Genomic DNA, 27,393 nt, shown 5'->3' with positions numbered 1-27,393 from the left:
GCTCCATCACGATGAGCTGCTCTCTCCCTTTCCCATTTACTGTTATTAAGGACATTTCCCCGTATTTTCTCTCTCTTTCTGCCCCAAACTAAGATTGTGTACTTTTGCTTCTCTCCCATGACTACTTACAGGCATTCTCCACCAGACGCTGCCCGCTTGATTTTACTCGTCTTTAATTCAGGGACAAGTAAAGCTCTGCACACTTAGGATCTTGTGCTGCTTTCCTAAAGCACACGCATTCCGGCTGCCGTAAGCACAGGTCTGGAAACGGCACTGCATTTCAACTCAGTAAACAGTTATTGTGCATCTTCTGCGTACCCACCACTGTCCTCAGGGCTCCTGGAAATTCAGACAGGGACAAGACGTGCTTCCCCTCTCGTACTGTTTATGGATCCAGCAGAGAGCCTAAATGGCTATTATAACTGAATTTGTTTTGCACCCATGCACTTTTCTGTGTAGTACTTGCAGCCGCCGGAGTGGAGGTGGGGGGCAGGGAGGGACCCAGGATGTGCTGGTGGTGCTGTGGCTTTGTGGAGCATGCCTTGGGAGTCAAGAGGACAGATTCGCAACGTCAAATCTCCAAGATAGATGATAGACGAGAGCCTGGCATAGCCCCCTCGGTTTTGGCGGCGCCTTACCTTTACACACCACTTCCCAGTTCTCATGATATGTCCATCTATTTTTTTTTCTCTCGCTTGAAGCAGTAAGGCGTTATCTCTGTCTTACAGATGAAAACATCTGAGACTCAGGGCAAAGCACCTTGCCCAGGGCCCCACAAGGACTAGGTGGTAAGTCAAAGGCCCGCAGGGACCAGCGCCTCCGCCGTCCCCCTAAACCTTCGCTTCCCTTCTGCCTGGTGCTGCCTTTCAGACTGCCTACCGCCCTGAGCACAGGGCTTGCGAGCGGCACGGAAGCACAGAGAGTGCCATTTTCACAGTGTAACTCTTTCCCCCTCCTACAGATGGACAGTGTTGGCGTGTACGGATTCTGTGGGTGTACAGCAAAGAGCAAAGTGAAGTGTGATTCAAGGTGGGAAATAACCGCTTCAGGTAGGAAATGAACTAATTTGTGTAAGTATCGAACCGGCGTCGGAAGCGGTCACCCCTAGAACGACATCCTTTCAGAGAGGGACTAGGTACGCTTAGATTTGTGCGCGCGTAAGGTATTTGCTAAACCGACGCTTGTTCAGAATTGCTTGCTCAGAATTCCAACAAGTGGGAAGAGGTGCGAGAGAAAGAGGATTGCAGAGGCACTTAAGTCATGAAGTCATTTCCCACCTACCCAAAGCCCAGGAAGGTCGCCGTCCACGCTCACAAGGACGGCTCATAGAGCGGGACCTGGCACCCGTCTAACCTGCTGGGCGCACGCTGGCCCTGGGGGCCTGCATCTGGAGGAGACGGTCTCGCCCCTCCGCCGAGCTTGTTTATGCTTTAACATGTCTCTCCTCTCAGAGGACTGGTCCTCTTCTTCCTTCTTCCCCAGCGCCTCCCTCCAATTCTGGAGAAAACAAGCGGACTATTCATGTAACAAGAGAAAGAGTGAGCAGGGAGGGGGGAGATGCCACCGACAAACTCCATTGAAAGCCACTGGCTGTTCATTTACATTCACACTTCTAAAAAATGTTAACTAATGATGTTAAATGGTTTGCCAAAGGTCCTGGCAGGTCAGTTGTAGAAGTGTCATTTCTGCCTAATTAGGGCTCTTGTGGCTGCCCAGGGCCTCCCAGTGCAACTGGTGACAAGCCGAGAGCTGACAGCTTCAATTGGTGCCAATAGGAAGGTTGGGCCGGTCATGTTTTCCAACTCAGCCAGGTGTTTGCTGAATGGGGGAGGGGGCCTGGCGAGATCTGAGGGATTCTATGATCCTTTTTCTTTCAGGGCTCCCTCCCAAGTCCTTCCCCTTTGCCTGTCTTGTCTTATGTCAAGGTCAAGAATGGGCTTTGCTAAATCAGCAATTTGGGTTATCTCTGGGAGGTCATTAGGAATCCCTGGCCCAGACTTTTCAAGTGGTCTCAGACCCCAGATGCTAGATTTTTTTTTTCTCCCTAAAAATCAGAGGGTAGGGAAAGAAAAGTTTTAAGTGAAAAACAATAGTAGGGAGAAAACAAAACAAAGCAAAAAAGGTGCATAGCCACAAAGCATTAAACTCCTGAAGACATTCATAATAATAAAATTGCTTGAGGAGAAAACAGCTGAAGCATCCTGATCAACGCCTTAAATCTTTGATCGAAGAAAAGGCAATAGGGAAAAGAAATCCTAACATGTTCCATTCGATATAGAGTACCTGACACATAGTAGGTGCTCAATAAATAATTTATTGTTTGATTTTTCAGGAGAAAAGTCATCTGAGAAACAAAGAGTGATTGATAGAGATCCTTCTGTTTCTCATGCTTACTCTCATTGTTTCTATAGCACTCTTTGAATTTCTCAGTTGACCATGAAATCATGCTAAGTTCGAGTGCAGCATGATGGGGTGATATGATTATCTTATTTTTTGTGCTGTGTCTCCCTTTTTTTTTTTTAACAACTTAAAACAAGCAAAATACCGCAGGTGCTCAGATGACCCAGGCGCCCCAGGCTACAGCAACTATGACACAAAGAGGCAGTCCTGTGGCAGTGATAGGACATCTGTGCCTAGAATTTGGACTTGACACCCTGGCAGATCCTGCGGGGATGGCAGCACTGCCGATTGATTTGTGCCTGAACTGAACCTACCAGCACTGGAGCGTGCACGCACGCATGCACACACACACACTCTCACAAACACAGACACACACAGACACACACACACACACTGACTGAGCCTGTTATGGGGCGGTGGACAAAGAATGACTGGATTAATACATGGGCTTTGGGGGGCAGTGCTGTGTTAAAGGGAAAAAAAGTGAACTAAAAAAGCCATGTTTGTTTTATGAAAATTTAAGACCAAACCCCAAGCTTACAGTTCTGAGAAGGAGGAGGGAGACTCAGGTGATGGGTATCTGAAGCTAAGTTTTCAGCTTCCTTTCTTCACGCAGTGATGCCTCTTCCACCCGCTGCCTCTGTTTTCTCTAACGTGGGACAATGAAAACTGGGGACAGAAACAGAGACTGTCTGTTGGTTTTACCAAAGGAGTGTTGTGAAGTTAAATGAGACAGAGTACATAAGCACACCTAGGGCGACACCTGGTGTGTATCAGGAGCCGGATGGCAGTGAGTTCTCTCCGCACTGTCCCAGGTTCTTCATGGTTGGAGGCCATGCGCTGTTCTGTGGTGTCAAGTTATTTTCTCAATACCCGGGACATATTTGAACAAAGAGAATTAATAGAATCGACTAATAGGCTGACCTCATGAATGATGAGTGAGCAAATGAATCTAGACATTTTCTAACAGTTTAGTTGCCTGTCTCACGCTTTCCCTCCAGGGACCTCCTTTGTCACTAAATTCCCTTAAAAGACCCACTTTGCGTTTTCGCCCGTCCATCTCATGCCACAGCACATGCTCTTTTCCCTCTCCTTCAGCGACCTCCTTTGTTTACTTGTACTGCTTTTCTCCTGGGATATGGCTCCGCCTCTAGTCCCAGTACTAACCCCTGTCTGGGCTCTGCCTCCTACATGTGCCTCTGTCTCAAGTCCTGATCCGCAAAGCTGCCGCTGCTGGATGTGTGCTTTGAGGGCGAGTGATTGCTGTCTGGCTCTTACTAATGCTAAGAAGTGGCCACTTAAGGCTCTCCTTGTGGTTGGGAAGATGAGCATTTAAAAGTCATTCTGTAAGATGTTAGTGGTAAAGAAAACCTTCTGCAGCAGCTAAACCAGCCTGGAAAAATAAGCCAATTAGTTACTAAAACTGAAACAAATAAACAAAAAACTTCTGAGCACTTATGAACAGAGGAAAGAATGTGTGAATTACAAGTCCGCTGGCATTAATATACCCCAGTTGTATATGTGATAACTGATCATCACAATGGTGACCCTGGAAAGGAGAAATTGTGTTCAGCTAGACATTACCTAAACTTTTCTGAAAGGCAGGTCTGATTTTGTTTTCCCATTGTTTAAGTGGCCCTTCTCTTTGACCTTAAACCCTTACTCTGGTTGTGCTGACCTGCTGGCAGTTCTCTAGACATTTCAGGATGTTTCATTTCATGCCTCAGGGCCTTTGAACAAATTCTTCTTTATCCTTAGAATGCCTTTTCTCCCTATTGTTTTCCTGACAAATACCTACTCATTGTGCCACCTCCTCCACCAAGCTTCTCCTGATGCCCCCCATGTTAGATTGACCTTTTTCTCTTCTGTGTCCCCCTTCAGAATCTCACATTCTTCCGATACAGATGTGTGAGAAATAAATGCTCAGTGTTGTGTGCCGCTGAGGTTTTGAGATCGTTTGTTATGTAGCATTGTTGTGCCGGTTTATAACCGATGCATGATAGAGACCGAACTACTCTTAATTGGCGAGTTTGAAATTATATTCCACCGTTAGTTCAAATGAAAACTACAGTGCAAAATGAGAATAAAGTAGTTAAAAAAAAAAAAAAAGAGAATCTCACATTCTTCTCCATAATAATAATAGTACAAGTTCCCTTTTACTGAGGGCCTTCTGTTTGCCAGTTAAGTGTAAATGCTTTTGCTACTGTAGGTACTCACTTTACTGATGAGAACCCACAAGGTGCATGTTTAAGGTCACACAGCTTGAAAGCAGTGGAGCAGGACCTGAGCCCAGCCAGCGTGACTGGAGCACATGTACTAACCTCCCTCCATCTAGAACCACCAGCCCACGCTGTGCCCCGTTATAAGTAGCCACGATGCCGATAGATCCGGGCACGTGGTTTCAGTTTTCTTCCTTTCTAGATGGTGAGGCCCTGGAGGTTGGTGACACTCTTATATCACTCTGTGTTCCAGGGCCTAGCGTAGGGCCGGTGCGTGGCAGAGACTGAATGTTGGTTGAATTTAATAAAATTGAATGGAATTGAATTGTACTACATATTTGTGTATGTTATACATATGTGTATTGTCTCTCTCTCCCCCCACCTCTCTTACTCTCTTTATATATATGCATATTTCACATACGTATGTGCATGCGCACATATACATATTTTATATACGTACAGATATAGTTATTTACACATATATACATATATGAATATGTCGGTGTAGATACATAAATGAACAGACATATATATGTATATAAAGAGAGTAAGGGAGCCGGGAGAGAGTCAGTTGGGGTCTGGAGGAACGTACGTGCATCACAGTCTCTGACTTTGAACCGTGAGTTTGGAGTCTCTGTTCATCTAGTTTCCTGGTAGCCTGGATGAGACAGCTTGTACCTTGGCCTGGATAGTCCGAGAGACAGAGCTCGAAGCTCTCACAGCTCTGTGCTGGGTGTCACTGCATCTAAGGAGGATGGTCCATAGAGGAGAAGGAGGCCTGGGTAGGGAGCAGTTTTGGGTTTTTCCCTCTGCATCATCTCAGGTGCGGAGGTGACAAGTTCTGCTTTGTCCAAACGTCTTTCCTCACCATTCAGTCCTCTTGAGCCTGAGCTCGTTAGTGATGGTGAGCGTGGGTTTCGTTCTGTGCCTCAAGCGCCCAGTGCACCCTCCCATCCTGGAGGTGCTGTGTGTCATGTGTAGGGCAAGACTGACTAACGACCCAGCTTGGGGAACGGCCTGAGCACAAGACCAGAAAGCTTTGCTAGAGCTGCGAGGCACCTCTGAGATCTGGGGAGTTGGGTGAAGGTTCAATAACAGCCGATTCAAGGGCAAAAAACTCTCCTTTACCCTTTGGGTTCTGTCTCACGCTATTGCTTATAGAGGGAAAAATTTCACATGTCCTTTATAGACAAGTGCCAGTTGACACCGAGTGCGTCACGTCTATCTTACCTTCATGAGCATGAAATCCCTGTTTTAAAATCAGACTCTAAAACTTTACAAGCTGTCAGGTTCCTATAGATTTTCCTGGAGTAATTCAGTGGCCCTGGGTGAGCCCTCCCCCTGTCCGCGTCCTGTTGACCTTCCTGCCACTACCCGTCCTGCCCATCTCTCTCTCTCTGCGCTCCTCTGCCCTCCCCCACCCATACTAGAACCCTTCCTCTCAGCTTGGCCAGACCACACCCATCCTTTGCGTTTGAGAACTGTTTAGGCCGGTGGCGATCTGACCCTTTCCTGCTTTGCCGTGGCATTGCTGTTCTTACTACCCCTTCCAAATTTGTCTCTTAAAAGGTAAAACACTGACAGGTATGCAGATTTGGATGGAAACATGGTAAAAATTGTTTCTTGTGCTTTTTCACCACAGTAGTCCAAATTGCAGAGCTGAATCAACTGGTGCTTCTGCAAGAATGGAGTGTCTCTGAAGTTTTCTGTCTTATTTTTTTATATTTGCCATTTTTAGTGTTTCTCCATTAAGAAATAGGCATTTGTGTTTATATATAAAAACAATTTCCTAAATTATGCCTTCCAGTGCCCTTGATACGTCCTACATTTCTTGGGGCGGGGCCGGATGTCCCACCTCCTCTGTTGCGTGGGGCCCTGTGCCTGGCTTAACGCTCTGCTGTCGCCATCTTGAAATTCTTTTTCTTTTTTTTTATATCTTTATTGGAGTATAATTGCTTTACAATGGTGTGTTAGTTTCTGCTGTATAACAAAGCGAATCAGCCATATGTATACATATATCTCCATACCCCTCCCTCTTGAGCCTCCCTCCCACCCTCCCTATCCCACTTGAAATTCTTGATAACTTGAGTTAGGGCCCTCATTTTCATTTTGTGCTGGGCCTTGTAAATTATGCACGTGGTCCTGCCTTTGAGGTTATATGACCCCTCTGACTGCAAAGCATGGAGTTTTGGGATTAAAACCCTAACGTGAGTTGTCTATCGTGGCCTACCCAGTGCTTAGCGAGAGCCTAGGTGCCCTTTTCTTTGTTTTTTTTTTTTTTTAAAAACATCTTTATTGGGGTATAATTGCTTTACAATGGTGGGTTAGTTTCTGCTTTATAACAAAGTGAATCAGTTATGCATATACATATGTTCCCATATCTCTTCCCTCTTGCTTCTCCCTCCCTCCCGCCCTCCCTATCCCACCCCTCCAGGCTGTCACAAAGCACCGAGCCAATATCCCTGTGCCATGCGGCTGCTTCCCACTAGCTATCTACCTTACGTTTGTTAGTGTGTATATGTCCTAGGTGCCCTTTTAAGGAAGGAATTCTGGGCTAAAGGTGATGGAGGGTCAGGAAGGTTGGGGACCCTGAAGGCCACCTTTGCCCAGGATCGGCCATGCCCAGCAGTTTTCTTAGCGTCTGTCTACAAAGGATAAGGAGCGAACAGTCATTCTGTAATTCATGTTCAATAAGGCGTCCTGAGAGAGCCCTGCTTTTCACCTGGAGCTACCAAGTCATTTGGTCAACAATTTCTGCTTATTTGAAGTCTTCAGAAAGAAAGCCCCATTGAAGCACACCAAATGTAGAAATGGACTTTCCTTTTAAAACGTGTGTACGTATGCTCTTCATTTGATTTCCTTTACGTTTGTAATCTCTTCTGTCTTATTCCAAAAGGGACTTTCAGACATACATGTAATACAATAATAAGAATGATACATCTGAGAAACAGGCCTGGAAGGGAACCAGGGTGAAGTCAAGGGTCAGGTGAGTTCACAAGTGCATACCATGCGGTCTTGTGGATTTTGAAAGATGAGTCACAAACGTGTGTCTCGGCCTCCTTGTAGTGGAGGGGAAGAGAGGGTGAGTGGGAAGCAGCTCGAGCTTGGCCTTCACTGTCTCCCCGTGGGATGTAGAGATGTCGGGAATATGAGTTGCGTTCTCCGGGAACCTGTTTGCCTGAGGAACCCGTCATCTCCCAGGAAACCCCAAGGTAGTGCAGAGTGACGCTTCCTCGGAGGAGAGGGTCATTTTGAGTATGTCGTGATGTCCTGTCCCTCAGTCTGTCCCTCATCTGCCTGTAGACTGGGGCTTGAGCAGGCAACGACAGAAGCCCCCCCGCTCCCGCACGTGCCTCCCCCTCTGAGAGTGGTGGGAGCCGGCCAGCGCCCCGCGGTGATGACACAGGCCGTGGCTCCAGCAACCTGATGGCAGCGGCAGCAGCGGCGGTGAGCCCGGCGCTGGCAGTGTTGGTGGCACTTTCGCGGTGGCAGTGGCACCAGCACTGGCGGTGGCGGTGGCACCAGCACCGGCGGCACCCGTCCCAGCAGGAGGTGGCACTGCACCTTGGAAGTGGATGCAGCAACGTTGCAGCAGCTGCGGGAGCCGGTCAGCTTCAGCCAGTGTGGGGGGGCGGGTGGCCGGAGTGGCCCAGAGAGGGCCCTGCAGTGGCTCCGTGGGTGACAGAAGCCTGGATGATGGGAAACAGCACAGAGGCCCATTCAAGGAGGTATTTGAGGGTCCCCTGGAGGACGACTCCCCCAATAGCAGGTGGGAGTTGGAGCCAAAGAAATGCTCTTTATGCTAAGTGACCCCATTTTTAGCCTTAGGATAGGGTGACCCATAAAGAGATGAGCGACACAAGATTTAGAGCATTTTTGAGATAAGAACCAAGCAGCTGGTTAAGAGAAGCTCAGTTCTCCCTTATGTGGGCAGCGGAGCATTCATTCATTCAGTGACTGTCCAACAGACATCAGTGGAATCCTTCTGGAGCCGGGTTTCAGGGATCTGAACTGGCTCTGCCATTTGCTAGTCTGTGATCTAGAGAAACTTATGTGATTCTCTACACCCCAGTTTCTCCATCTGTGACATGACCTGTGAATAATATTAAGTATTCACCTCAGTGGGTTTTAAGAGAATCGGATGCCCATGAAGTTGTTAGCAGAGTGGCTGGCGCCAATTAAGCATCCAATAAGTGTGAGCTATGGTGAAAGGTTATGAGATGTTCAGAATCCCTCACTAACTGAAGTAGCGTTTGTCCACGTAATGAAGTGCTGTGTTGCCACCGCCGGGAAGGCTGCGCTCTGTTACCTGTGGCTGTGGCGCGGTGGAGAGATAATGGCTGCTTCGATTGATTTGATTTAATTACTTTTGTTATCTGCCTTTCAGGATTTTTCCAGAGCACATGAACTGTCTATGAGATTTTCAGACAGCAGAGAAAGAAATCCCATGTGACCATCTCTTTGGTGCATTAATCCGTTCCCTGACGCCTCTGTCTCCCACATGCTTGAACAGTTCCCGTGAAGAGAGGCACAAGGGCACCCAGGGCAGCTCATCAAATCTGTTGGCAGCTCTGACTCTCAGAAAGTTCTTCTGTAGACTGTTTGTAGTCTCTGACAGTTATGGTTCTTGTTCATTTATTCATTTAACAAATACGTGTTAAGTGCCTCCTATATGCCAGGCACGGTGATAAATTCTAGGGAGACGATGGTGAACGGGAAGCCTGTAGGCTCCCTTCATGGAGCTGGTAATTCAGTGAGGTCCTCAGACTGTAACCCAGTAATTAAATAAATATGTCATTACGAGTGGGAGTGCACAGCAAAGATGACGGGGAAGGAGAGTTGGGGGAACGTCCCTGGGAGGTGACAGTTAAGCTGAGACACGAAACTGTGTAGGAGATATTGGGGGTGTGATGGGGGGCAGTGAGCAGTCCAGGAGGAGGTGCGGAGTCTGCTTAGGAACCACACAGAGCATCTAATTCCCTTTCCACCTTGAGCCCTTGAATATCTGAAGATAACTTCTTCTGTTTTGCCCCCAGTCTCTTCAGCTTTGCTTCTTAGAATGCGATTTTACAGCCCTTTGCCATTTTGAGATCCAGTTTGTTGATATGCTCCCCGTTTAATAACAATTCTATTGAGCTATAATTCACATACCATACAATTCACTCATTTAAATTGTACAATTCGATAACTTTTAGTGTATCACGGAGTTGTGCAACCGTCACCAGATCAATTTTAGATCATTTTTATCACCCCCAAAGGAAACTCCCTTTCCTGTAGCAGTCAGTCTCCATTCCCCCCACCCCAACCCCTGCCCTGGGAAACGCTAATTGTTCTCTGATACTAAGTGCTTATCCTGCATACTTCGTGTAAATGGAATCATACAGGAGGTGGCATTTTGTAACTGCTTTTTTCATTTAGCACAGTGGTTTTTTTGGTTTGTTTGTTTTTTTACATCTTTATTGGAGTATAATTGCTTTACAATGGTGTGTTAGTTTCTGCTTTATAACAAAGTGAACCAGTTATACATATACATATGTTCCCATATCTCTTCCCTCTTGTGTCTCCCTCCCTCCCACCCTCCCTATCCCACCCCTCCAGGCGGTCACAAAGCACCGAGCTGATCTCCCTGTGCTATGCGTCCGCTTCCCACTAGCTATCTACCTTACGTTTGTTAGTGTGTATATGTCCATGACTCTCTCTCGCCCTGTCACAGCTCACCCTTCCCCCTCCCCATATCCTCAAGTCCATTCTCTAGTAGGTCTGTGTCTTTATTCCTGTCTTACCCCTAGGTTCTTCATGACTTTTTTTCCCCTTAAATTCCATATATATGTGTTAGCATACGGTATTTGTCTTTCTCTTTCTGACTTACTTCACTCTGTATGACAGACTCTAGGTGTATCCACCTCATTACAAATAGCTCAATTTCGTTTCTTTTTATGGCTGAGTAATATTCCATTGTATATATGTAGCACAGTGTTTTTAAGGTTCCTCTATGTTGTATGTACCAGTACTTCACTTCTTTTTATTGCTCAGTAATATCGCATTGTATGGATATATCGCATTTTGTTTATTCATTAGTCAATCGATGGACATTTGGGTTGTTTCCGCTTATTGGTTATTATGAATAATGCGGATATGAACGTTCACATACAAGTTTTTGTGTGGACGCATGTTTTGACTTCTCTTGAGTATATACCTTGGAGTGGAATTTCTGGGTCATGGTAACCCTATATGTAACTTTTTGAGACACTGCCAGACTGTTTTCCAAAGCCACTGTGCCGTTCTACATCTCAACCAGCAGTGTATGAAGCTTCTAATTCCTCTACATTCTGGCCAAGAGCTGTTAATCTGTCTCTTTGATTATAGTCATCCTCCTGAGCACGAAGTGATACCTCACTGTAGTTTGATTTGCTTTTCAGAAGATGTTAGCATCTTCTCGTGTGCTTATTGGCCATCTGTAAACTTTCTTTGGAGAAATGTCCATTCATATCCTTTGCCCATGTTTAAATGGGATTATCTTTTTATTATTGATTTGTAAGTGGTCTTTATATATTCTAGATACAACTTCCTTCTCAGGTATATGATTTGCAAATATTTTCTCCCATTCTGTGGGTTATCTTTACACTTTCTTGATGGTATCCTTTGAAGCATACAAGTTCTAAATTTTGGTTAAGTCCACTTTATCCTTTTTTCCTTCTTTTTGCTTGCGCTTTTGATGTCATGTGTAAGAAACCATTGCCTAATCTGAGGTCCCAAAGATTTATATCTATGTTTTTTTTCTCGTAACTTTTATGTCTTCTAGTGAGAGTTTTACAGTTTTAGCACTTACACTTAGGTCTTCCATCCATTTTGAATTCATTTTTGTATATGGTATGATGCAGGGGTCCTTCTTCATTGTTTTGTTTGATATTCAGTTGTCCCAGTACCATTTATTGAAAAGACTGTCCTTTCCCCCACTAAATTGTCTTAGCACCCCTGTCAAAAATCAATTGACTACACACGTGAGGGCTTATTTCTGAACTCTCAAGTCTATTCCGTTGATCTCTATGTCTGTCCTTCTCTAGTACCACACGACTGACTATTGAAGTTCTGTGGTGAGTTTTAAAATTACAGAGTGTGAGTCTTCCAACTTTGCTCTTATTTTTCAAAATTGTTTTGGCTATTCCGGATCCCTTGGATTTCCATATGAATTTAGAATCAGCTTGTCAGTTTCTTCAGAGAAGCCAACTGAGGTTTTTAAAGAACTTGTGTTGAAACCAGAGACCAGTTTGGGGGAGTACTGCCATGTTAACAGTATTAAGTTTTCTGATCCATGAACATGGGATATCTTTCCATTTATTTAGGTCTCCCTTAATTTCTTTCAACAGTGTTTTGTAGTTTTCAATAGGTAAGTTTTATACTTCTCCTATTAAGTTTAATCCTAAATATTTTATTGTTTTTGATGCTATTATAAAGGAAATTTTTAACTTTTCACATTTGGATGGCTCATTTCACATCCCTTTTACAAGGTGGTCCTTAAAACCATCAGACTAGCACTGAATACAGTGGGATGCCCACCTTACCCTTGTAGATACAATTCCATGACTGTAACCCAAGACAAAGTTAGCTTTTTGTGGGAAGGGGGAAAGGGGGATTAGGGTGAAGGCACAGCAAATCACATATGATGACAAATGACTTATGTCAACAAAAACCCTTTATACGTTTTCAAGTCTTCTGCCACTGTACCGTGCTTCCCTCCTTCTATACCCGGACAGGTAGCTCTGGGAGCCAAAGGTAGCACATTACCCTTTCCATTTCGAATTCTTAGATTCAGTGCATTGCCTCTAGTGTATGAGTGAGGTTGATTTGGATGTGATTCTGATCCTGGTCATGATATCTTTGTCTCCCAGCCTATGCCCAAATGTAGTGGACATACCCTCTTTGTTTTCATTCTTTCCAGTGATACAAAGGCTCAACAGGACTTTGCTGAGGGCAGAGGCTTGAGGTCCTGAGCTCAGAACCTCTCTCCTCTGAAAAACAATATCCAGCCAGTCCCCAAGCCACCTAATAGTCCTTGCACTCAGCTCAATAGTCCTTGCATCCAATCCATATGTCAACCCCACTGAATTTATCAAATGCCCTACTGAATTCTTAAATCCTTGATGTACTTCATTTCTACCAGTCCAATAATCCTGTCAAAGAAGGAAACAATTTTATCTGACTGCTTTTCCTCTGTGAGTCCACCGTGGGTGCTAGTGATCTTTGCTTTCTACATGTTCATAAACCATAAATCTCCTTTAACAGCCATCCCTGAATCTTTTCTACCAAACTCACAAGCCAGTTATTCTTTTATTGTAAGAGAATTAACTTCAGATGAAGAAACAGAGAATCACAGAGATTAAAGTCGTACTTTAGGCTGGTAAGTGTGGAGGGAAGACTAGAATCTAAGGTGTATGATGACTTATCCCAAGCCCCCTCCACTCATGATGGAGAAAGTTCACGTGTGGACAGTGATGGGAGCACGTGTGAATGTGGGCAGAAGCTCAGAAACTCCATGTCATCAGGTAGACTTAGGTGTATGACTTCCTGTACCTGCAGTGAAGCACTGCTGCTATGCACAAGGTGATGCAGTTGCCCGAGCGAACCCCAGAGGATGGGCAGAACGTGAAAAGGGGGCTTTTAACACACATCTGTGGTTTCTTATTATCTCGTTTGATTCAGGTTCCTCTTTGGCCTGAATTATCTGGATTTCATTAATTCAACAAGTATTTACTCACATTTTTTCTAGGCCATATGGTAGGCTCTGGGGATCCTGAGATGTGAGAGGCACAGAAAATGTGGACAGGTCAATCCAGCGCCGTCATGTCCCACGGTCGGTACTGTGGTAGGATGTGACTTGCCATCCTGCCCCCCTGAGGCCCCAGGCTTCTTCCCATGCAGTCAAGATGGCAAGTGACACAGGTGAACCAATGTGCAGTCAGTCACAAAGCAGCCAACAAATATTTATTTAGCATCTGTTCTAGACATGAGAATACAGCAGTGAATAAAACATACGAATTCATGTCCTTGTGGAACTTACATTCGTGTGTGTGTGTGTATAAAAATCTTATCAAATATGTCAAATGATAAATGGTACAGAGGAAAACTAAAGCTGAATGGGGGATAGGGAGTGATGGGGTTAGAACTGAAAATAGGGAGTCCAGGGATGCCTCACTGAGAAGGGGACATCTGAGCAGCAACCTGAGGAAGGTAAGTGATCAAGCCATGTGGCTATCTGGGGCAAGAGCATCCTGGGCAGAGGAACAGCTAGTGCAAAGGTCCCGAGGTAGGTGTTGCCTTGCATGTTAGAGGGCCAGCAAGGAGGCCACATAGCTGGGAGATGAGGCCAGGGAGGGCTATGTAGGCCACGGTCAAGGATTCCAGCTTGTCCTCTGAGACAGGAAGTGAGGGTCTTGAGCGGCAGAGTGGCATGATCTAACTTATATTTTTAAAGGATCCCAATGGCTGTGTTGAGAACAGACTTTGATGGGGATTGAGGTAGGCAGAGAGACCAGTTAGGAAGCTCTTGTGAGGTACAGATGGGAGACAGTGCTGATTTGGATTAGGGCAACAGGTGGAGATGGTGAGAAGCAGGCAGGGGTTGGAGTGGGAGTCTCCAGGGATTCTGGCAACTGGATGTGGGATGTAAAAGAGACGAGTAGGAATGATGCCGGCATTTTTGGCTCAAGCAACTGGAAGCACGAAGTCACCGGTTACTAAGGTGCAGACGGCTGGAGGAGGGGGAGGTGAGGGGGCCTGTTTGTCAGAGTCACCCATTGCACGTGCAAGTGAGGTGGGGGGGCTCGTGCTGGAAATGTCGGTGTGGGAGTCATCAGCACATCGATGCTGTTTAAAGCCAAAAAACTGGAAGAGACTCCCTCAGTGAGAGAGTGTGGATGGAAAAGAGATGTCTGCAGACTGAAGCCTCGGGCAGAAGAGAAACAAGAAACAGAAAAGTCTGAGATGCCGTGCCAGCGAAGGAAGAGGAAAAAGCATGGGCCCTGGGGGTCGGATGACGAGGGTCTTCCCTGGAGGAGGGGAGTCGGCTGCGGCGAGCTGTGCTCGTTGGCCATGGCTGACGAGCGCTGACGCGTATTCGCAGTCTTTGTGGCCACAGCAGCGGTGGAAACGACAGGCAAGTACCACTCCTGAGTCATCTCCCAGGCCGGGCACAACCTGCGTCCCTCCTCAGGTGATCACAGCGACTGTCCTCTGCACTAGTCTCCAACTCCACCCTGGGCCTCCCATCTCTGTCGTGGTCCCTAAAATGGCAAAATGACTCTTCTTCTTTGATATTCCTGTGTTGACAAGTGTCTTCCTGACTAAGATGTTTGTCAAAATTCAGAAACTGTACTGGTTTTCTGCATTTTGCTAATTAAGACATATTTGTTTAATTTTAATGCAACTGATCCAGTACAGCCTATAACCTACTTCTACCACTTCAACACATATTAATCATTTCTAAACATGTTGGATCACATGCAAATTCCCTCAGGAGGTACATTTCCAATACACATATTATTTAATGTAATGATTTCCCCCGTATTGTCACTGTTCTCTGGATCATTCCAACCCACCCTGGGTAACATGTGATGGGGCTCAGTTCTGCCCTGTGTGCTGGGGACGGGAGGTCGGTGGATCCAGGAAGAAATGGAGCCACATATGTAAGAGGAGTTTGGAGGGTCCCCAGATGGATGATGGACATTTGGGGGTGGAAAGGATGGCAAAAGCAGAATCTTGGAGCTGGGAAAATGCAAGTGAGTTTGGAACCAGTGAATAACCACTGTGGGTGGAATATAGACTCATGGGATGCAGGGTTTGGCCTGCCCACGGTGGAGCGGTCTGTGAAGAAGAGGATAAGTCAGGAGTCCCTGAGTCAGTGCGGTCCTTTCTGTGGATCCGTCCCAGAGAGCTGTGAACTCTGGAGAGGCCCAGAGAGACTGGAGGTGAGAGCCCCCAGGCAGCAAGGGCTGCAAAGGGTTAACAGACCAGGGCAAGGTACAGACCCAGGAGGGCTGTCGGCAGGTGTGACTGTCCATCCCTCTATGAGGTACACCGGGACATGGTGTGGTAATCTCTCCATCATTTACCATCCATTTTTGTTGTTGTTTTTAGTTTCTATCTTATCAAGACAAATTTTAATTTTCACACTCACTGATTGAACAGAACTGTGATTTACAGATCACGTACTGCCACGCTCCCTGCTCTAACATTTCCCGTCTCGACAGTTGCAGTTTTCCCTCTGGGACATCAGGCCACTATATGTTGTGAGGACAGGCTGTGGCATCCCCTTTGATGGGGGCAGTGTTTGGAGATGTGTCTGTGTCCCCCTTCCCGGTGTCACTGACGCTACAGTTGGCGTCGAGCAGCTGAGCAGAGTAAAGAACCCGTGGATGAGCTGGGCTTCCCCTGAGGAGTGGGCCTCGCCTTGGCCCAGACCCTGGTCTACCTCAAAGGGCTGAGACACAGTCCTCAAGGGACCAAGAGGGGCAGTAAAGCTCACAGGTTCCCGACCGGGATGGGGTCATCTGCCAGAGCAAGGAGTCGAGACTTTATCCTGTAGCTCAGGGAGAACCAGCCAAGCTCTTAAGAGGACCGATGTGATCAGGTTTGTTCCGATTTGGAGAAACCCATGGCAGTGCATGGCGAGGGGAGGGGCAGGAGGCCAGATGGGGCTGATGTAGTAGCCCAGGTGAGAGGCAGTGAGGACTGGGCCCAGGGCAGGGACGCTGGAGGGGAAGAAGAAGCTGGTGACGAGAGTGTCATTGCAGAGGTCTGGTCAATAGGAATCGGTGCCTGATTGGATGTGGTGTGAAATCCAGGATGACCGCCAAGTGTCTGACCTGGGCAGCCAAACTGATGCTACTGCTTTCAACTCCTGCAGGGAAAACAGTGAGATGATCTTGCACCATCTTCATATTCTGCAGATTATCTTGAGTGGCTCACACTTTTGAGGCAGAGGTTTTTGTTTGTTTGTTTGTTTGTTTTTCTCGGGGGGTGGGCGGTGCAGAGGGAGAAGAAAATGAGCCTGAAATATTTCAACACCGGTTTTGATTCTACCCGTCTCTTCATTCTCTTGGCAGCCTGATATTCTTAGGAGTGTGGAGCACAGAGAAATCTTAAACAGAGAATTGTTATGTGTAGATATGAGGATGCCATACCCACCCCCCCCCGCCCCGCCCCGCATTGGATTTCATCTGCCAGAGCCACAGAAGGAGTGAATGAATAGAAGACCAGCCTATTCCTGAACTTGACGGTGTCAGGGGTGGCTGGACTCAGATCACCGCAGATGGCTGTGTGGGGTTAGCACTCAGCGCACTAAGCCAGCCCCTTCTTTCCTATTGTCTGCGTAACTCCATTGTTTTAAGCAAGCTGACTTCGTAGCCAGGGTTCATTCACTGCAGATGAAGCCTTTGTTAGAAAAAATTAGATCTCTGAAGCTTCTGGAGAGCTGGGGAAAATCACAAGCCATTAGCAGTGAAAGTTTCAATTCCAGATCCCTAGGCAAAAATGGCAGATGGCGTTTCTCCCTTGTTAATTCTTAAAAAAAAAAATTAAATATGAAATAAATCTGGATGGTGGGGGAAGGGAATGGCCTCCAATAATTAGTTACTCCTGCCTGCCACTGGAATATAGTTTAGAGTTCGCAATAGTCCAGATGATTCTGGCAAACTATAGATTTCATTTCCAACGTTCAGCAGTATAGGTGATACCTATATATGGGTGAAAAGATGTTCCACATGGATGTCATGACTTGAATGGCTGAAATAGTATTTAAATTCTGTTTTCTTCAGGTGACCGAATCTTTCCCCCCTCTTCATTGATCCATTTGGGAATTGCTTTAAAACAGCCCAAGGATGGCTTTCCCCATCAGAAGAAGAAACCCAGTCACAATAAAGGGACTGAGCAAATGGGTAGTTGGAAGCATTTTGAAAGCTCCAGCATCAGGAATCTTTTAAGCCATGTAGCAAAAACGCTGTTGAAGATTTGAGGCAACTTTAAGCTTGGTGTTTCTCATTAGAAAGACTTGTATCACCCTGAAAAGAAGGGAAACCCTCCATTTAAAAAAAACAAGTTACTGTGAGTGGCAGATTTTCCCAGAGCCCACGGCTGCACAGGCCACTTGAATTAGACATCAGAGTTGTCTCGTGTGAGGGAGATGGTACTTCTACGCTTCGGATCGCTCCATATAACGTCAGCCGTGTGCTGCTAAGGCAGGAGCCTGAGACAGGACAGGCGTCTTCTGCCTCTGGAGATGCCAGCTGAACAGGGAGAACAACGGTTTCGGGATTTTACAGTCAGTCTTACAGTCAGTCATTCCTCTGTTGGGCACCAGATGATACAAACGTTTTCGGAAGGAAAAGATGCTTGGAGCTGGAAGGGGCTTCAGGCATCACCTAGGCAGGGTAAACTAGTTGTGTTAAGCATGAGGGCCATGCAGTCAAGTTTTGGACATGTCATCACCAGTATGTAAGTCACTGAACTTCTCTAAGCCTCTGTTTCCTCTTTCCTAAAATGAAGAAACAATATCCACCCAAGAGGATATTTAAGAGGCTTGATTGAGACGATACAGTTAAAGAGCTCAGCACCGTGCCTGGCACACAGTAAATGCTCAATAAATGTTTGTTAATATAAATTTAGCCCAACTCCTTCACCGTGGGGGAGTGGAGAAGCCAAGAGATAGAGCAGAAACACGAATCCTATGGAGATAGCCATCTTGTCCGCTAGATGCACCGCTTAGGAATGCAGTCCTTCCAACCACAAACAAGCTTTCTGGGTTTTGTTTTTTTTTTTTTTTTAAGAAGATGTTGGGGGTAGGAGTTTATTTATTTATTTTTGCTGTGTTGGGTCTTCGTTTCTGTGTGAGGGCTTTCTCTAGTTGTGGCGAGCGGGGGCCACTCTTCATTGCGGTGCGCGGGCCTCCCACTATCGCGGCCTCTCGTTGCGGAGCACAGGCTCCAGATGCGCAGGCTCAGCAGTTGTGGCTCACGGGCCCAGTTGCTCTGCGGCATGTGGGATCCTCCCAGACCAGGGCTCGAACCCATGTCCCCTGCATTAGCAGGCAGATTCTCAACCACTGTGCCACCAGGGAAGCCCAAGCTTTCTGGTTTTGAACATCACCCTCAGGAGGCGGTGAGCGGCAGGCAGAACACATTAAAAAGTTAGAATTTGCAACTGGCGGCTTTAGAGCAATGTCCGGAGGCAACAGTCCAAAGGGAAACGGCAGATTCTGACCCTGCCAACGTTATTTTGGACAATCGACTCAGCTCGTGTGAAGCAAGGTGCTAGTCTCCCAGTTCCCTCCCAGGGTCTTTGTTTAATTGCTTGTTTATTTTATTATTGTATTTTGGGTCTGACACAGAGGAAATCCATTACTCTGGCCAGATTTACAGGTGACTCGGAGTTGGGAGAGGATGGCTGATTCATTGGCTGCGGGGTTCACAGAGGTCCCAAAAGTCCAAAAAGAGCTGAAACTGCTAATAATTAAAATGAGACAGGGATACATTCAAAGTCCTGTACTTGGGTTCAAAAGGCGACTGCATCAACAAACTGCATAATTGTAAGAACGTGTTAAAAGAATTTAGCGTTTTTTGTAGTTTATTGAAAAGGTGAGACTATTCCTTACAAGCTTCTGCCCCATCTGACTTTAATCTTCATTGTTTTAGCATCTCAAGGCTGTCGGAAACTCCACTTGGCATTTCAAAGCTTCCTGCTCAGCTTTCCAGTTTCCTCTGTCAGTTTCAGAACTTGGCAAGTGTCTTACAGGGGAAAGTGAGAAGTGTGTTGGGCTAATTTAACTGTCCTTCCTCTTCAGAAGAAACACAGGCCCCCACAAATCCCTGCTTTTTTAATCCCTCCATTCTCAGGAGGCTTCCTGAGGCTCTGCTTGTTTCTCTGCCTCCTTGTAGCAGTCCACTGCCTGGGCCCTTCATTGGACCCTCGGCCTCTTGCTTCATGTCCAGGATTAAACAAATTTCCTGCCGCAAAAAGTGACAGCAGGATGTCAGGCCACCTTACCAGCCAGTTCCCCCCTTTCTGAGATTTTTGCCTGCTTAAGTCCTGGTTGTCTCAACATCTCTCTAATGCCTTCATAGAGAGGGGTTTTGTATTTGATTTCAGCCTTCCTCGCTGGTTTCAGTAGGAGAGATGGTCTGCCACAAGCCACTCTCGTGCACAGAAGCAGAAGCTGTGCCCTTCTGTTCTTAATCTTGGGGGATACAATCATTTTCCTGATGGTTGTGAGCGTCCTATTCTTTTACTTAGGCTAGAGACAAATATACAAAGTGTGCTTTGTCACAGGTGTAGTAGGGTCAAAGGGAAAAGGGCCGCTTTCCCCATGAGTATGGTGACAAGCCTCTCTCCCACTCAGACTCTGGTTTATTCCAGAGAGCAAATGGTCAGATTGGGAGGGAACAGTCCCATTGCATTCTGGCCTGGCTTGAACCCAGAGGGGTGATGCCGCAGAAGGGGTGACCATCCAACAGCAGGGGTGATCAATGGCACCCATCTAGGGAGAGACAGCAGGGGGTTGCGCGTATGGAACGCAGACCCCGTGAGGAGCCACTAGCGGCCAGCCCTCACCGAATGCCTTTGCCATTTAAACATCACAATGAGCCTATGCAGTAAAGGTTATTACCATTATGCCCATTTCACATATGAGGAAACTGAGGCCCAGAGGTTATGCTTAAGTGGCAGAGCCAGACTTGAGTGCAGGCGGTTTAATTCCAGAGTTGCCACACCGCCTCATAATAGACGTGAAGATATTTAGCCTGGACAAAGAGGAGATGAGCAGTGGAGGGGGTGAGGCAGATCACTGTTGTTGTTTTTTTTTTTTGGCGGCGCAGTGAAAGTGCCGAGTCTTAACCACTGGACCACCAGGGAATTCCCTTGATCACTTTTTAAAATATCTAAAGGAAAGAGGAATCAGAGTTGAGCTCAATATATAGAAAGATCAGTTAGAACTTTCCAGAGCTGGACCAGCTGCCTTGCTTCAGGTGTGAGGGAGGGTGTGAGCTCCCTAGCCCTGGAGGGTCCGAGCTGAGGCTGGACTAGGTGATTCTGGCTTGAGGCCCCTTCTGGCAGGTGGAGTCTGAGGGCAGAGACCAGGAGGAGCCCTGTGGAGGTGGCCTGAGGGCCAGGAGCCCTAGCCTGACTCTTTAGGCTCCTGAGGGCCCGCATTGCCTCAGCATCCCCCTCTCCCACAACTTTCTCTCTCTCTCTCTCTCTCTCTCTCTGTCTCTCAGCCTGCTTCAACCGCTCCCCTGCTCACGCACAAAGCTCTAACCACACCTGGGTTTCTGTTGCTACAAGAGGCCAAGTGCTTTCTCACTCCAAGTTTGTTGCACAAGCCATTGCCACCTCCTTCTGTTGCCATGGCCAGCTCCTGCTCATCCTTTAGAGCCAGCTCAAACATCACTTCCTCCAGGAAGTCTTCCCTGAACACCTCATCCTGCGTAGCTCTTCCCCAGTTAATCTCAGTCTTATCCCCATGTTTGCTTCTCTCATGGCACTAACCACAATCTGTGATGATCTTCATAGTTTTTTCTTTGTAGAAAGTCAATTCCACGGAGGCAGGGCCACTTTTGTCTTTTTCATTATGTATCCCTAATCCCTAGCAGTGTCGAATACTTGTTGAATGAATGAGTGACTGACCTTGACTATATTACTGTGGGTCTCAGTTTTCTAATCTATTAAGTGGGGAGCAGATGTAGAGGAAATGCGATTAGTGCAGTGGTTCTCAAAGTTGAGCATGCCTCAGAAGCCTCTGGAATGCCTGTAAAAACAGATTACTAGAGTCACCCACAGAATCTCAGGAGGTCTGGAGAAATTTTGCATTTCTAATGTAACGTTGATGCTGCCGGCCAGGGGGCCCCACTTTGAGAACCACTGGGTTTGACTATCCGCAGGTCCCCTGAGGCACCCATCTTTAATTTTATCAAATTGAAATAATGAATATAAAAGTGCTGTGTTTATAAAAACAGTATAGATAAATGCAAGAGATGTTTTGAAACATTACTTTCAAACATAAAAGGGGAAGGGAGGTGGTGGAAAGAAAGGAAAGGAAAAAAACCCTTTCTAAATCAGGAGGGATTAACACCTACCGATGGCCTTTATAATGGCAAAAGGTCAGTTAAATGGAGGTGCCGGCTGACCAGGGCAAGCGGCCAAGCGGGTCCCTGGGAACGATGCTCGAAATGCAGCGGTTGCTGCAGCCCGGAGGTTTCAAGAGTGCTTCCCGCTGGCTCAGCATTTAATCCCCACCTCGGAGGGTAAAACGAGAGATTCACAGCTAAGGAGGAAAGTGAGAGTCCAAACCAGGGGGAAAACAAAACAGAAGCAGAAACCCGTTGTGACGCTAGAAGAAACATCTCATGACATGCAGGTTTGCCTTGGTCTGGCTGGAGGTTTTGTTTGCTAAGTGCTAAGCACCGATCAGAGTTCACATTCTTCCGAGTTCCCCCAGCCACCCGGCCCCGGGTTGTTTTTGGTTGCTCTCCACGTCTCTTCGTCCACGCAGCCTAACACCAACCAACCCGCATCCCCTCTGCGATTAGACCCGTCCTGCTGTGACGGGTTTTAGGTGGCTGCCCACTAACTCTCTGAAGGTCTCCCATTTCCAGGCTCTTCCAGGTCTGTTTATGCTCAGGAGAAAGCATCCGCCAGGGCAAGTGTCTTCCCACCCCTCCTTACTAATCCTCTTAACCCTGGGAGTGGGGTCCTCCAGGGTAGACGCAGTAGCAAGGGCAGGCCTGCAGGGGCGCCGGAGAGCAAAAGCTGGTCTGGCCTCAGCCCAGCAACCACTTGAACCAGATCCCTGAATCCCAGAAGCGAGGCCGTCTTTGCGTTGCTGTTGTGTTAAAAACATCATCATCATCATCATCACCATCACCATCGTGATCACTTATTATGCGTCAGGTAATGGGCTATTCACTTTACTGGACTTTTCCACCTAATCCTCATCTTGGGCTGAGAGCACAAATGCTAATTTCATCCCAATTTTTATAACTGAGGAAACCGAGCCTTAAAGAAGTTTAGAAAGTTGACCAAACTCAAGCTAGAAAGAGGCAGATCTGGCTTTGAATCCAGGCGTGCCTGACTCTGGTGCTTTTGCCATACTGAGGGGCGCACGGTGCTTCCCTCTATGTGTGAAGGGGCATAATGGAACCCAGTTAACTGCAATTATGAAGAGCTGGAGTGGCAGTTTGGGCTGGTATCTACCACCCCCCCACCCCCGCCCCCAAATAACTGTCCCCACTCCCCATAAACTGCAGGGGGAACACCACTCAACTGTTGCCTGGTGGGAGCACCACTGTTCTCTAACCCTGTGCAGCAGCAGGGAAGGGGTAGGGGTGGGAGAGTCCACAAAGAAATACTGCACAAGGGAGCGAGCAGCAGAGCATCAAACATGCAAGTCAAGAACTGCCTGGACTGGAAAGGCCACGTATCTTCCAAAGGAGGGATTCTTAAATCATGATTAGAATAAAGATGGCAGGATAACTGTAGATCTCATCATAATTACACTAGGAACTGTTCTGTGGAACAGGATGTCCACATTGGCCAGTTGAACTGTGAAAAAAGAGGTTCTGGAAATAAGCAGGCTTAGGGAAACGCTGTGTTGAAGAGCGTTGTGGGTCAAGAGACCCACAGGTCTCTTGACAGAAGGACCTTGCTCATGCCTCTCATGTGCTGATGGGGTCATTATAGTGCTCAGCTTGGAAATCAGCCTCATACCATGTTACATCCAAACACACACACATCAGACCTCAAAAGAATGGCAGTTATGTAGATATTTCGTGAAGGTTTCTGGGGAGTGATCAGCAGAGCAGGAAGTTACATTGCCCAGCTTGCCTCTAAATTTCCTAAAAATTCTCTTTAATTTCCTGGCTGCTCCCCTTCCCCCAGCTGCAGCAAGGCCCGAGGTATAGGAAAGCCTATTAGACTGTAGCAGGAAGGGCACCCTTGCCCACCAGTTCTACTGGATTGTAGGGTCTCCCAGAGAGCTGTGCTGGGAAGGATCTCAGGACAGGTCTGGACTCAGTCTGAAAGAGTGTCGTGATTGATTAGTGATGTCTGCCATGGCAGTGACTAGGGATGCATTGGCAGCCTGAGAACCACAGATCTGCCACCCCAGGCCTACAACTTAGTCTAGGAAAGAGCTGGAAACGAGGCTTAAGGCTACACTGTGATCCTTGCTCTGCTCCAAACTTGTATCATAACCGTCATAAATTGAGTTTACCTCTGTGAGCCTCACTTTCTTCATGGCAAGGTGGCACAGTCACACCCACCACCCCTATGTTATAAAGAAATTGTGGTCACCCTTGACCTACTAGGCTGTAGGATGTGCTGTACGAGGACACAGAGGTGTCACTACTTCCACAGACCATATTAATCAAGGTCTTGGCAGCACACATGGCATGTTCACCTTGATTAACTTGATTTTTTTTGTGTGTGTGTGTGGTACGCGAGCCTCTCACTGCTGTGGCCTCTCCCGTTGCGGAGCACAGGCTCCGGACGCGCAGGCCCAGTGGCCATGGCTCACAGGCCCAGCCGCTCCACGGCATGTGGGATCTTCCCGGACTAGGGCACGAACCCGTGTCCCCTGCCTCGGCAGGCGGACTCTCAACCACTGCGCCACCAGGGAAGCCCCACATTGACTTTTGTTACTGAGTTGTCGGGATGGAGGTGAACCATCTCTCCTGAAGGCCACCCTTTAGCTCTGTGCGCTAGTGGTCCTTTGCGCATCTGCTCTAACTGGATATGGTTCTCCAGTTCGGGGTAGTTGTGGGGATGCACATTTTACTTTGTTTCACAGAATGACTAACATGATGGCCTTCGGCGGATCATGAGCGTTCATCCCTTAGGATCCGTGGGGGAATTGGTTCCAGGACCCCCCAAGGATACCAAGCCGTGCAGATGCTCGCGTCCCGCATATAAAATGGTGTAGTATTTGCATATAACCTAAGTACATGCTCCTGCATGCTTTAAATTATCTCTAGATTACTTCTAATACCTGATACAATGTAAATGCTGTGTAAATAGTTGTAAATACAATGTTGATGCTATGTAAGTAGCTGCCATTGTGTGGCAAAGTCAAGTTTTGCTTTTTTGGAATTTTCTGGAATTTTTTCTCCAAATATTTTCCATATTGGAAAAATATGGTTGGTTGAATCTGCAGATGTGGAACCCGAGGGTACTGAGGGCCGTCTGTATCTTCTGTGAGCCCCCGGATTACATCTCTAAAACGAAGCAGTGAGATTAAGCGATGCCTAAAATAGTTTCTACCTCTAGAATCCCACGATGCTGTAACTAATGCCAGGGGGAGGTGGGGATCTCTCTGGTGACCCTGTGCCCACCACTCCTGGCCCATGATACGCTTGATGGTGCACCTGGGGTCAAGCTCAGAGCCACAGACACCTTCAAGCTCTCTAGGCCACTGCCATCCGTTAGTTGATCACAAAGAAGTGGCCTGAGGCTGAGGATCTGCGTCGCTCGTGCAGGACCCAAGCCCCTCAGCCTGGGCGCCCTCCCTGGCGGGCTGACGTGGCCTTTAAGCTCAGGCGTCGTTAATAACTTAGCTCAGATTTCCAGCCAAGCGATCCTTGAGTCTTTTCATGCGGTAAAGTGTAACAGTGATTCCATGACACCTTTTCTAACAGTGTTTTAATTGAAAAGACTTGATTTGATTATAGAAGGCTACAACTTAGTTGAAGGGCTTGTTAAAACATGTATTAAATCCAAAAGATTGCAATGTTTCGCTGTGTAATTATGTAAACAGTCACGTGAACGGAGCCCTTTACAGTCAGCAGGAATGCTTTTTCAATCACACGCTGGCGAACTGGCACCGTTGATCAGTGACAGGTGAATTTTTTTTTTCAAGAACAAACCCAAGTTGGTATCCACCTCCTCAGGTGTGCGTGAATTCTCCATCATTGTTAAGGAAAATAAAATGCGGCCCGTCTCTAAAATGTTTAGATTTCTCAGCAGCAAAAACGATCCAGGCATTAAAAACAAATCCTCAACTATAGTTTTAAAATAGGAATAGAACTACCTTAAAATTCCCTGCTGTTTTAATAAAAGTGTCCATTAAATTTACTGAGGATAAGAGAGTAATTTACCTCCAAACCTGCTATCCCTGCATTCCCGAAAGACCTACGATGCTCACCTATCTTTTTTGAACTTCAAAATAAATAAAACGTTGATCAGAGATGTCACTGAAACATTACTTCTTCCCATCCATCACTCGCTCAGCCCTGGCCTCTTAGAAGGAAACAGGCCCCGCAATCATGATTTCCTCCCAGGCCCAAGAAAATAGAAGTCACAAAGGGGCTGGTGAATTAGTGCTGCCAGTGGTTTTGAAGGGAAGCATTTACTGAGGGAGAAAATTGTTTTAATCTTATAACAACCAAGGAGGAGAGTTTGTAAAAACACAGAACACCTACACATACACTTGATTTAGTTGCATAGGAACACTCTGGAACATTTCTTCCCACAAACGCGCCTGATGCCTAGCTGAGGGGCTCTTGCTGTGACCTGGGCAGGGGCGGGCGGGCCTGGCGGTGCAGGGAGGGGAATGGGGAGTTCTGGGTGGGTGGGTGGGGCAGCGGCAGTGAGACCACAGTACAGTAGACTGGGGATCCCAGGGACTCAGGGAGGACAAATCCCCTGCAGGATGTAGGCTCTCCAGCCCCTTCTGGAAACTCAGGACATACAGACACCCCAAGCTTTGCTCCCCCAAGGCCCAATCCCTCAACTCCCAGGATGGAAGAGTCTCGTGGCACCTCTGCCCCAGGTCGACTGGAATAACTTCCTGGCAAACCCAAGCCTCAGTCCTCCTTACCCCTGGTGTCCCTGACAGAACTCAAAACACGGGGCGTTTTGTGAGTTTAGCAGCCATTAGTAGCCACAAACAACAAACAGACAAGCTAACAGATTGAAATCTTCAGGAAGCCAGTCCTAGAAATGGCTTGGAGGAGAAAATAAGAATCATACCTGGTTGAAAAGAAAGGTGCATGCTTCCCATTTCTGGGGGGGAGAGGAAGGAAAGGAGGAAATGGGGGAGGGAAGGAAACAAAGGATGTGCGAATGCATGTGTCTCTCTCTATGGGAGGGAGTGCACAGCCGGGAGGTTGCAAGAGTGTGTCGGTTGCTGGGGAGAGGGCGGAGGTGTGTGGTCAAGGGACTTTCACATTTGCTCTATGTACTTATGGGCTTGAATCTTTTAACAAGGGAAACTATTCGTGGCTTACTTGTGTCGTTTTCGAAAAGGGGAGGGGGCAGGATTTTAAACAGAAATGTCCAGATTTGGAGAAGAACATTACAAGTGACCTATTCGTATGAAGCAGAGGAATGGGCCATGGTAACCCAGCGAAAGAAGAGGCGAGGGGAGAACGTGGTCTTTATACCCTCCTTCTAGCTCACATCCCTTTGTCTCCTTTAAGAGAATTCCTTTTGCACAAGGATGTGCTTTGTTCAAAGGGGTAACTGCTGGTTTCTGGAAATACAGTTCAGGCTCAGATCATTTCCAGTCGACACAAAACGTATCGTCACAGAACGGCCCTCCCGTTCTCTGAGAGTACGTAACCCAGCAATACAAGGCACCACACAGGATCTCCAGGTGGTGGGTATTTTCTTGGAACCGTTGGTTTAAAGGGGAGGGTGATTAAACTGTTGCTGATGGCTTTTGTGCTTTATTAGAATGCCCTCATTCAGCCCTGTTAGTGTGTGTGGGCGTCAGATGCTGACACAGGAAGGTGTA

General features: G+C 47.1%; 1 protein-coding gene across 1 annotated transcript in view; it reads left to right on the top strand.

Annotated features, from left to right (window-relative positions):
- Nucleotides 1-961: 961 nt before the first annotated feature.
- HSPA12A (heat shock protein family A (Hsp70) member 12A) overlaps nt 962-27,393 on the top strand; it is a gene marked incomplete at both ends in the record, with an annotated part of 142,024 nt that continues 115,592 nt past the window's right edge. Inside the window, one exon of the mRNA XM_082674068.1 lies at nt 962-1,049. Within this exon, the coding sequence (XP_082530194.1) occupies nt 962-1,049 (88 nt within the window). The remainder of the gene's footprint in view (nt 1,050-27,393) is intronic.

The sequence above is a fragment of the Grampus griseus genome, assembly GCF_964374135.1.
Source record: "Grampus griseus genome assembly, chromosome: 16".
NCBI classification, from domain to species: Eukaryota; Metazoa; Chordata; class Mammalia; order Artiodactyla; family Delphinidae; genus Grampus; species Grampus griseus.
The sequence above is the reverse complement of the archived record's forward strand: the minus strand, read 5'-3'. Positions and strand labels throughout refer to the sequence as shown.